General features: G+C 46.0%; 1 protein-coding gene across 1 annotated transcript in view; it reads left to right on the plus strand.

The window, feature by feature from the left end:
• stox2b (storkhead box 2b) overlaps positions 1–12135 on the plus strand; it is a 55149-nt gene continuing 43014 nt past the window's right edge. Inside the window, exon 1 of the mRNA XM_085365435.1 lies at positions 1–343. Coding sequence (XP_085221561.1) covers positions 7–343 — 337 coding nt within the window. The 5' untranslated portion in view covers positions 1–6. The remainder of the gene's footprint in view (positions 344–12135) is intronic.

The raw sequence follows: 12135 nt of genomic DNA on the forward strand, positions 1-12135 counted from the left end.
GCGACAATGGAGCCTTTCCTGCAGATAGCTCCCCATTCTTTGGCTATAGTGCTATCCAGGGTCGGGGCTGGGGAGGCGTTAGGGGGCAGGGTGTCTGAAAGCGACGAGTTCCCGAGACACCACACCGGCTATGAGATTTTTGCCGATTTTAAAGCAGAAAATACCCAGCATCATGTATGGAACCAGCGGATTACAGAGGCCGTGTCCGAGACTTTCTTCCTGGGATGGATTGACGAGCATGTGCTATTAATTCAAGGCAAGGAAGACCACCTGGAGGTACTGAGGGAGGGATGGATGCGGAGGTCTCTTAATCCGCCTCGGGGATTCACCATTAAATACCTCGGTAAGGCCTCTACACCTAGTCTTGTGTACTTATGGTAATGATATCCCATACAATTGTTGAAGCTTAATACAGCACCTTGACGCTGAGAGCCATTTTCATGTGCACTGCCTGTTGTGTCACTTGGAAATGTCTTTAGTTTGAGCACCAGTGTTTATTTTAAGGGCCGTCATAACTGACAAGTAGCTTATGATGTGTTAAATCTCCTAGCAGAAAAATGTAAATATCACTTTATATTCGCCTAATACACTTTGTTATTGTCTTATTTTGTATATTTTATAATCGCGCATCTTCGGGGATACACAATTTGGCCCAGATGAAATAAGACAGAGTTGAATTATTCTGTTGTTTAGAGCATTTAGAATAAGTCTTCATACTCATGTTAGAGGACCGGCAGCTCAGACTGAAACAACAACTGGAGAACTTGTTTTAATGCTGGTGTTGGATCAAGGGTACATGTTTCTCACAAGTTTGTTTTTCATTAGTGACTTGATGCTGTAAAACTTAGACAGTACATAATGATTGACAGTTTTAATCAACAGCTGCAGTCAAAGAGAAACTGGGCTGTATCTCTTTGGGAATAGGGTTGGAATAGCAATACTGAAAGCAGACAGGGCATGTGCTTCCAACCCTGGGTGTCTGTTTCATCCTGAGAAGTCTTCTACAGTAAACTGGACTCAGGGGTAAGTAAATCAGGGGTCACCAACCTTTGTGAAACTGAGAGCTACTTCTTGGGTACTGATTAATGCGAAGGGCTACCAGTTTGATACTTTACACTTCTGAAATAACAAATTTGCTCAGTTTACTTTTAATTATATGTTATTATTAATAATTGAAGGTATTCATCTCTGTAAAGACACTGATTCTGTTAATGATTTCTCACAATAATTACAAACAATGCTTTAAGAAGGTAGGAAACAGATACATATACACACTTTCTTTCTATAAATCTCTAAAGTATTTACATTTTCAAATAATCTGCAACGTTTTCACTTGCCGCTAACAATGTTGAACAAATCATGCACTGCACCATGTCTGCACAGATTATCAAGTATGAAACATACAAAAATCAACTTTCAGATTTTACTGAACTTGTCACAAAATCTGCAGATTTTCTAAAAAAAATCAAATGTTACATTCAATGAACACGTTTGTTTTTCAATAATTAAATTCAGCTTTGCCATGACACTGCCATGTTGCCACTGGGAACCCTGGCATTTCCTGCTGTTCACCAGTGTGTTGCAATCTGGGGTATAACTTGACACCGCAGCTCTCAGTCTTGCAGATGTGCATCAGAGAGGCGTGTTCTGTGCTTGTTCTTGATGAAGTTTATGTCAGAAAAGGCTGATTCACAAAGACAGGTTGAACCATACAGGCTGGCAACCTTCATAGATGCTGTGCATACACCACTGTACTTTTCTGTGTCAACAAGGCACCCAAAGTTTGGCTTTGAGTTGGAGGTCATTTTGCTGTGTTCTAATTTCGATTTCCACCTGTCCAGCATAAAGCTGAACATTGCACTTAGTTGCTCAGCAATGCATGCTGTGTCCACGTTCATGAATGGATTGGAAATGAATGATCAAGGTCTTGAGAGTACTTTTCTGCAACTTTGTCAAAAGTCTCAGATGCAGAAGCGTTGTCTTTCAGCACCATCTGCACAGAGGGAAAGTGCATTTCTCTGTACATGCACAGAGAAGATGTTCATCTGGGCTTTAAATGCATTTAAAGCACTTATCATGTCAGCAACAGTCTTACCTTTGCCTTGCAGCTTACAGTTGAAATGGTTCAATTTCCCAGTAATGTCCATCAAAAATGCAAGGTCAAGTATCCACTCACTGTCCTCCAGCAGCGTTATGTTATCGCCTTGGATTGCATGAACTCCCTGATTTCACCCAAAAGTGACAAAAAACAAAGCAAAATCCATCCCGTGCTGAGCCACGGGATTTAGTAGCAGGTCACCACAGTCAGCTGACAGCTCCTTCAACAGCACCTTGAATGCTCTGTGCTGTTTAGCTCTGGAGCGGATGCTGTTTATGATCTTCACGACGGGAGTCATGACATGCCCGATCACCTTTGCATGTAACGCCTGTTGGTGATTGATGCAGTGGTAATGCATGAAGTTTGGGCACTCTGTGTCACCTTTACAGTGAGTGATGACTCCTGTATGTTACCATGAGACAGCCAGGCTTTTTCAACAGGCCCCTCTCATGGCCTGTAAATGGCCTGTATTTGTATAGCGCTTTACTAGTCCCTAAGGACCCCAAAGTGCTTTACACACCCAGTCACCCACCCATTCACACACAGTCACCCACCCATTCACACACAGGTGATGGCAAGCTACATTGTAGCCACAGCCACCCTGAGGCGCACTGACAGTACTCATCTCGAGTAGGGATAGGTATCGTTTAGGTTTTATCCGATACCAGTACCAAACCGGTACTTTTGAAACGGTGCCGGTGCTTAAACGGTGCTTAAAGAATGGAGAACACAAAATTGGTCCAAAAACCTCTCATGTTCAGCTGTTTTTTTTGGTAAAAAGATAACAATGTTAGCCTTTTCTGCAGCTATAGGACATATATGGTATCACTCTTGGCTGGAAGCAGTGCTTAAACAATGGAAAAAACACAAACTTTGTCCAAAAACCTCTCATGTTTAAGTGTCTGTGAAGGTTCTCAGTCATCCAGGTCATCGTAGTCGAAGGAGCTTGCAAAGAAAAGCGTCTGGACTTCTTTAAGTTACTTGAAGACGTTTCACCTCTCATCCGAGAAGCTTCTTCAGTTCTAAGGTCAAATGGTGGAGAGTCCCAGATATAAACCTAGTGGGAGTGACCCCCCACAGAGGGACAAAAGGACCCCCTGATGATCCTCTAATCGCCTGAGCCAAGGTGTGAAACTGGGTGTGGGTCCCAATCAGCCAGAGTTTCGGGTGAGCTCATTGTGAAACCTGGCCCCACCTTATCATGCGAATTCCTGAGATCAGATGGCCCAGGATGTGAGTGGGCGTTAAGGCGTCTGGGAAGGGATCTCAAAACTGGATTATAGATGGCAGAGAGTTGGTGTCGTAAACCCCCGCCTCTGTTCAAAGATGGTCGCTCACAGAGGACATAGATGGCTTCTTTCACTCCTCTTTCAAACCATCTGTCCTCTCTGTCCAAAATGCATCTTAAGGATAAAGGACACTCTTTCGAGGATGCCAATGTTCACATTTTGGACAGAGAGGACAGATGGTTTGAAAGAGGAGTGAAAGAAGCCATCTATGTCCACTGTGAGCGACCATCTTTGAACAGAGGCGGGGTTTACGACACCAACTCTCTGCCATCTATAATCCAGTTTTGAGATCCCTTCCCAGACGCCTTAACGCCCACTCACATCCTGGGCCATCTGACCTCAGGAATTCGCATGATAAGGTGGGGCCAGGTTTCACAATGAGCTCACCCGAAACTCTGGCTGATTGGGACCCACACCCAGTTTCACACCTTGGCTCAGGCGATTAGAGGATCATCAGGGGGTCCTTTTGTCCCTCTGTGGGGGGAAACTCCCACTAGGTTTATATCTGGGACTCTCCACCATTTGACCTTAGAACTGAAGCAGCTTCTCGGATGAGAGGTGAAACGTCTTCAAGCAACTTAAAGAAGTCCAGACGCTTTTCTTTGCAAGCTCCTTTGACCTCTCATGTTTAACTGTTTTCCACTTCTTCTTTGGTCATTTTAGCCTTTTTGGCCAGGGTGAAGGGAGTATCTGCCATCAAACAAGAAGACAGCCGCATGTAGCTATGATGGTGTTTGCTAGTTCACCTTACATGCATTAATGTAATAACGTGGTTAGCCTACTCAACGTAAATTACACACGAACAACATTAAGCTACTCACGCAGAGAAGAACGGCTGCTGCTGCATCATCATCCTCATCATTTCTGCTACACTGGCAGGGCTAGGGGCCAGGACTCTCCTCTTCGGGTTTTTGGGGGATGTTGCTAACTCCGGGTCCGATAACAGGCACCACACCCGCAGTAGATGTGTGAGGTGTGAGGTCTCGCAGCAAGCTATCAAATACGGCGCATTTCTCTGCTTTTAAAAAAACGCTATGCGTCGCCAGGTGTTTCATCGGATTTGAGTTGTTACCTCCTTTGACAGTATCACAGTATCAGCTAAAGCACTTGTTGCTGCTGAGTTTGCATATTTTGCTGTGAAGTACAGCCAGACTTTGACCGCTTCGCCTTGGGCATTTTTAATCTGTTGCTCTGCTCTAAAAGAACGTACGTACCTGGGCCCGCCTACTATCCTCGGAAACGTAAAATGATTGGCTAGAACCTAGCTGAGAGGTCATACGTATCACCCTCCACCTCATGATGCTTAATCGACGTAATCAACTTTAATTTGATGCAGTGTGAAAAAAAAATGCACAGAGTTAAATTATTTTTCAAGAATAATTAAACAGATTCAACATCTTTCTTCAACAGAACTGCAGACTGCACAGATGGTACCTTCCCAAAGAAAAAAGTACTATAGCTTACTAGAGTATATTAGACTTAACAGTTACTATATACAGTAATGGACTTCTATACATTTTACATCAGATTAAAACTTTGGGTGTAAGATTCAGATAATTATTTATTAAAAGCTCGACATTTTAATTGCGAATAAGAAAGAAAAGTATGTCTTTGTGCCCCCTTTTCCCTGTTCATGCCCTATCGGCCCCCCTGGCTAAACTTTGCTAGATCCGCCCCTGCACAGTTACCAGCGTCAGCTGCGTAGAAAAAGATCCTGGTGTAGAAAGTAATATTAAATAAATTCTAACAACAGCTGATCAAGCTTAAACGTGCTGCTGTTGTTCAGCCGCTGGTTTCCTCTTTCTGGCGCGAAGTGGACCAAAAACAGAGAAGAGAGACGGACTCACGACAGAAAAGCCGATCAGCTGATCATTGATCAGTTTCGTGATTGAAGTAGCAGCAGGAGAGAGAGAGAGAAGAGGCAGTCGCTCCACATATCGGTTGTTAAACTTAACGTCGGAATGCTTTACAAACATTCAGAGATGAACTTATACACTTGCTTTACTTCTCTCTGGGATCCCTTCCTCGGAGATGAAATGCGGTGCTCCCCGTGGTAATCGGAGCACTAGGTGCGGTGACTCCCAAGCTAGGCGAGTGGCTCCAGCAGATCCCGGGAACAACATCGGAGATCTCTGTCCAGAAGAGCGCAGTCCTGGGAACAGCTAAGATACTGCGCAGGACCCTCAAGCTCCCAGGCCTCTGGTAGAGGACCCGAGCTTGAAGGATAAACCGCCCGCAGGGGCGTGCTGGGTGTTTTTATGTGTGTATATATATGTATATATATACATATATATACACATAAAAATACGTATATGTGTGTGTATATATATATACATATACACTCAACAAAAATATAAACGCAACACCTTTGTTACTGCTCCCATTCCCCATGGGATGGACGTAGAGACCTAAAATTCATTCCAGGTACACAATATAACCATCCCTCCCAAACAGTGGTCACAAATCAGTCCAAATGTGTGGTAGTGGGCACATCTGCTATATTGAGATAATCCATCCCACCTCACAGGTGTGCCACATCAGGATGCTGATCTGACATCATGAGTAGTGCACAGGTATACCTCAGACTGCCCACAACAAAAGGCCACCCTGGAATGTGCAGTTTTGTCTCACAGCAAAATGCCACAGATGCCACAAGCAATGAGGGAGCGTGCAACTGGCATGCTGACAGCAGGAATGTCAACCAGATCTGTCGCCCGTGCATTGAATGTTCATTTCTCAACCATAAGCCATCTCCACAGGCGTTTCAGAGAATATGGCAGCACATCCAACCGGCCTCACAACCGCAGACCTCGTGTAACCACACCAACCCAGGACCTCCACATCCAGCAGGTTCACCTCCAAGAACGTCTGAGACCAGCCACCCAGACAGCTGCTGGAACAATTGGTTTGCACAACCAAACAATTTCTGCACAAACTGTCTCAGGGACGCTCAACTGCATGCCCGTCGTCCTCATCGGGGTCTTGACCTGACTCCAGCTCGTCGCCGTAACAGACTTGTGTGGGCAAATGCTCACATTCGATGGCGTCTGGCACGTTGGAGAGGTGTGCGCTTCACGGATGAATCATGGTTCACATTGTTCAGGGCAGATGGCAGCTGAGAATGTCCCAGTTCTTGCATGGCCAGCATACTCACCGGACATGTCACCCATTGAGCATGTTCGGGATGTGCTTGACCGGCGTATACGACAGCGTGTACCAGTTCCCACGAATATCCAACAACCTCGCACAGCCATTGAAGTGGAGTGGACCAACATTCCACAGGCCACAATTGACAGACTCCATGCGACGATGTGTTGCACTGCATGAGGCAAATGGTGGTCACACCAGATACTGACCGGTTCTGGGTCCCCAGACCCCCAATAGCGCAAAAAACTGCACATTCCAGGGTGGCCTTTTGTTGTGGGCAGTCTGAGGTACACCTGTGCACTACTCATGATGTCAGATCAGCATCCTGATGTGGCACACCTGTGAGGTGGGATGGATTATCTCAATATAGCAGATGTGCCCACTACCACACATTTGGACTGATTTGTGACCACTGTTTGGGAGGGATGGTTATATTGTGTATCTGGAATGAATTTTAGGTCTCTACGTCCATCCCATGGGGAATGGGAGCAGTAACAAAGGTGTTGCGTTTATATTTTTGTTGAGTGTACATACGTATATGTGTATATATATATATATATATATATATATATGTATATATATACACACATATACGTATGTATATGTGTGTATATATATACATATACATACATATCAAACCTCAGATACAGGAGGAACAATGTAGTTTTGTCCTGGTAGTGAAACACTAGACCAGCTCTTTATCCTCTTAAGGATATTCGAGGGTGCATGGGAGTTTGCCCAAGCAGTCTACATGTGTTTTGTGGACTTGGAGAAGGCATTCAACCGTGTCCCTCGGGGTGTCCTATGGGAGGTGCATCGGGAGTATGGGATGTTTGGCCCATTGCTACTGACCATTCAGGGCTCTAGACTAACTTTTTGCCATGGGCGTACCGGTACGCCTAACTTTAAAAAGTTAGGCGTACCGGTACAAAAGTTAGGCGCACACAGATTTTATAATAATTAATATAATGTGTTTTTCTGGATACACTGTGCTTTTTCAGCATTCAAAGATTGATGACACCGTGTCAGAGCACTGGCTATGAATTTCAGAAGGATCAGGCCTTAACTTAACAGAAAAGTTAGCAATAGTTCTTTTCCTATTACAGCTACATCCACTTCTGTCGTGCCTAGGCTGCTCACTAGGGCTGGGTATCATCACTTATTTCTATAATCCATTCGATTCCGGTTTTCAAAGTCCCGATTCGATTCAACTTAGCCTCAGACAGTCAGAAATATTATAATTCTGATCATTTATCAGCACTGACTTCATCAGAATTGTGAACATCACAGCAGATGCCTTTGTGTGAAAGTAACTGAGAATAAAACACAGAAAAACATGAAGGAGATTTTCCTGGTCTGGCTTTTTATAGCAGATAACCTTAAAAATATTCTACAATGTTCTGCATATAAAGTTTAAATTTCTTCAGTATTGAACAACAGAAAAAATAGGCTTTCTTGTCCGAGGTCATTTAAGTGAAAAAAAGAAAAAGACAGCAGCCACAGCACTGTAAACAACGGTAGACTGGTGGGTAATAAGCCAATGAATAATACAGAAAACAGAGATTGGAGACGGGAAACTGTTCTTGAAGTACAGAGAGAGAGAGAGAGAGCTAGCTGTGCATGAAGTGTGATTTTAATAGTCGTGGAAGCAAAACAGCAAAATTCATGACGACATTGATCAAATGTGAAGCGCAGTTTGCTGCTTCTTTTGCTGCAGGCTCGGTGGATTTTGGTTGGAGAGACAAAACCTGCAGCTCAGAATCAGCGCAAAAAGACGTAAACACAGCGCGGACCGGACGCATCAGGATCGCTAAGCTCCGACAGCGTGTCCGTCTACGGGCCGTCGGGCGAGAAAGCCGAGAAAGACAAAGTTGATTCTGATGCGTCGGGTCTGTGTTTACGTCTTTGTGTGGAGTCCGTGTACCTGCTCTCATCTGCTGTTTGGTTGTTGTTGAAATGGTTTTGTGAGCTTTAATCTGAGAATCTGGCGTTTCTGGCAAAACACAGTTATATTTAAAAGTCAGGATTTAATGAATTGATATCGCTTTATTCAAGCTACTCACCTCCCACTTCCACCTGCACTTTCAACTGGACCACGGCCAATCAGAGAGGTCCCGCCCCTGACTATCTCTGATTGGTTTAGTCCACGATAGGGGCATAATGTGTGTCTGTTGTTGACCACAGGGAAGGTTGCAGATTTTTTTTTTTTTTTTCTTTTGCTACCGGAACAGTTGGTTGCACAGGTGCAACCAAATATATTTTTTTAGTCGCACCACTGAAAAATTTGGTCGCATTTGCGACCAAATTGGTCGCACTCTAGAGCCCTGCCATTCGATCCTTATACACCTGTTGCAAGAGCTCAGTCCACATAGCCGACAATAAGTCGGACTCGTTCCTGGTGGGTGATGGACTCTGCCAGGGCTGCCCTTTGTCACCGATTCTGTTCGGAATTTTTATGGACAGAATCATGTCCCAAGTGGAGGAGTTTAAGTATCTCGGGGTCTTGTTCATGAGTGACGGGAGAAGGGAGGAGCTGGCTCAGAGGGTGGCCAAAATGGCAGCCGCCCAGCGGGAGCAGGTGGCGGAGGTGCGTCGCCAGCAGGAAGAGCTGCGGGACCGGACCGAGCAGCACCTGGAAAGGATTGGGGAGCTGGCGGTGCTGCTCTGGGCCTGGGCGCCACCCCCACAGGTATGTCCTGAGGGCAGTGAAGCAGTGGAGGAGCCGCATGAGGCACCTCAGCAGCCGGAGGTGGCAGACGAGGCGCGCGGGGATCTGCGCCTGCTGAAGGAGGGGGAACAGCCGGGTTAAGAGCTGCTCCTGCTAGGAGCAGTGGACGAGGCGCGTGAGGGGCTGCGTCGGCCGGAGGAAGAGGAGCCGCGCGAAGGGCTGCTCGAGCCGGGAGCGGTGACAGTGATGAAGAAGCCGCACAAGGAGACAGACGTCCAAGTGCCAGGGGAACCTGCTCGATTGGAGCTGGCCATCGAGGTGTGCACCATGCTTGAGATCTGCCAAGCCGCCTATGACCTGGGACTCACGACTGTGCCGGCCGCGCCGCGTCCACCTGCCACGCGGCCGACCTCCGAACCAGCTTGGCCAACGCTGCTGGATTCGCAGGCGGCCACCTGGATTCGCAACTCCCAGTCGCTTGGCCGGGCCCCAGGGGTGCTGACGGTCCGGGCTGATTCCCCCTCCCACTCGCGGTGGGGTGTAGGTTCAGCTGGGTGGTTCCCCGGCCTCAATCGGGCGATGGGGGTATGTGGTGGGGCGCGGTCTGCGGTGGTCGGCATCCTTAATCACGTCCGCCGAGTTAAAAACACGGGGACTCAGGGGTCAGTGTGTGTTGTGTTGTGATGTGATTTGAATAATAGGTGGTTCGGGCATCTGACAAGGATGCCTCCTGGGTGAGGTGTTCTGGGCATGTCCCACTGGGAGGAGATCCCGGGGTAGACCCAGGACACACTGGGAATTATTATATCTCTGCTGGCTTGGGAAAACCCTGGTGTTTCCCCGGACAAGCTGGAAGAGGTGGCTGGGGAGAGGGAGGTCTGGGCTTCTCTGCTTGGACTGCTGCCTCAACGACCCGGCCCCAGATAAGCGGAAAAAGATGGATTGATGGATATATATATATATATATATATATATATATATATATATATATATATTGTATGTCATTTTGTGCATGTATATATACAAAGCCTTTCTTAAAAACTCAGTTGAAACACCTTTGGCAGCAATAATGGTCTCAAGTCTGTACAAGCTTGGCACACCTATTTTGGGGCAGTTTCTCCCATTATTCTTTGCAGAACCTCTCAAGCTCCATCACGTTAGAGGGGCAGTGTTAGTGCACTGACATTTTCAGATCTCTACAGAGAAGTTCAATCAGGTTCAAGTCTGGGCTCTAGCTGGGACAGTCAAGGACATTTACAGAGTGGTCCCAAAGCCACTTCTTTCTTGTCCTCGCTTAGAGCGCTTAGAGTCATTCTGTTCTGTTAGTCTGAGATCCAGAGAGCTCTAGAGCAGATCAAGGATGTTTACATTGGTGCATTCATCTTTCCCCTGACACTAAATAGTCACCTAGTTCCTGCTAAAAAAAAAAAAAAAAAAGAAACATCCCCACAGCATGGTACTGCCACCTCCATGATCCAAAATGCTGCAGCAAGAATACTTGCAGGGACTAAAAATAAAGAGCACATTTCTCCCGTATTGGCTTCTCTTCATTGGTTCCCTGTTAAATCCAGAATTGAATTAATCCTTCTTCTAACATACAATGTCTAGAAAAATCAGGTGCCATCCTATCTTCAAGACATCATTAGAGCACTTTGCTCTCACACTGCAGGCCTACTTGTTGTTCCTAGAGTATTTAAAAGTAGAATGGGAGGGAGAAATGAGTATTTTGTCCACATCATCCTCTTCATGCATGTTGTCTTACTCCAAGCTGTATAGGCTCGAAAGCCTACTACCAATTAAGCATATTAGGTGATGTGCATCTCTGTAATGAGAAGGGGTGTGGTCTAATGACATCAACACCCTATATCAGGTGTGCATAATTATTAGGCAACATCCTTTCCTTTGGCAAAATGGGTCAAAAGAAGGACTTGACAGGCTCAGAAAAGTCAAAAAATAGTGAGATATCTTGCAGAGGGATGCAGCAGTCTCAAAATTGCAAAGCTTCTGAAGCGTGATCATCGAACAATCAAGCGTTTCATTCAAAATAGTCAACAGGGTCGCAAGAAGCGTGTGGAAAAACCAAGGAGGAAAATAACTGCCCATGAACTGAGAAAAGTCAAGCGTGCAGCTGCCAAGATGCCACTTGCCACCAGTTTTGCCATATTTCAGAGCTGCAACATCACTGGAGTGCCCAAAAGCACAAGGTGTGCAATACTCAGAGACATGGCCAAGGTAAGAAAGGCTGAAAGACGACCACCACTGAACAAGACACACAAGCTGAAACGTCAAGACTGGGCCAAGAAATATCTCAAGACTGGTTTTTCTAAGGTTTTATGGACTGATGAAATGAGAGTGAGTCTATGGGCCAGATGGATGGGCCCGTGGCTGGATTGGTAAAGGGCAGAGAGCTCCAGTCCGACTCAGACGCCAGCAAGGTGGAGGTGGAGTACTGGTTTGGGCTGGTATCATCAAAGATGAGCTTGTGGGGCCTTTTCGGGTTGAGGATGGAGTCAAGCTCAACTCCCAGTCCTACTGCCAGTTTCTGGAAGACACCTTCTTCAAGCAGTGGTGCAGGAAGAAGTCTGCATCCTTCAAGAACAACATGATTTTCATGCAGGACAATGCTCCATCACACGCGTCCAAGTACTCCACAGCGTGGCTGGCAAGAAAGGGTATAAAAGAAGACAAACTAATGACATGGCCTCCTTGTTCACCTGATCTGAACCCCATTGAGAACCTGTGGTCCATCATCAAATGTGAGATTTACAAGGAGGGAAAACAGTACACCTCTCTGAACAGTGTCTGGGAGGCTGTGGTTGCTGCTGCACGCAATGTTGATGGTGAACAGATCAAAACACTGACAGAATCCATGGATGGCAGGCTTTTGAGTGTCCTTGCAAAGAAAGGTGGTTATATTGGTCGCTGATTTGTTT

The sequence above is a fragment of the Diplotaxodon limnothrissa genome, linkage group LG2, assembly GCF_057381915.1.
Source record: "Diplotaxodon limnothrissa isolate DT_005_m linkage group LG2, D_limnothrissa_male_GT1.1, whole genome shotgun sequence".
Taxonomy (NCBI): Eukaryota; Metazoa; Chordata; class Actinopteri; order Cichliformes; family Cichlidae; genus Diplotaxodon; species Diplotaxodon limnothrissa.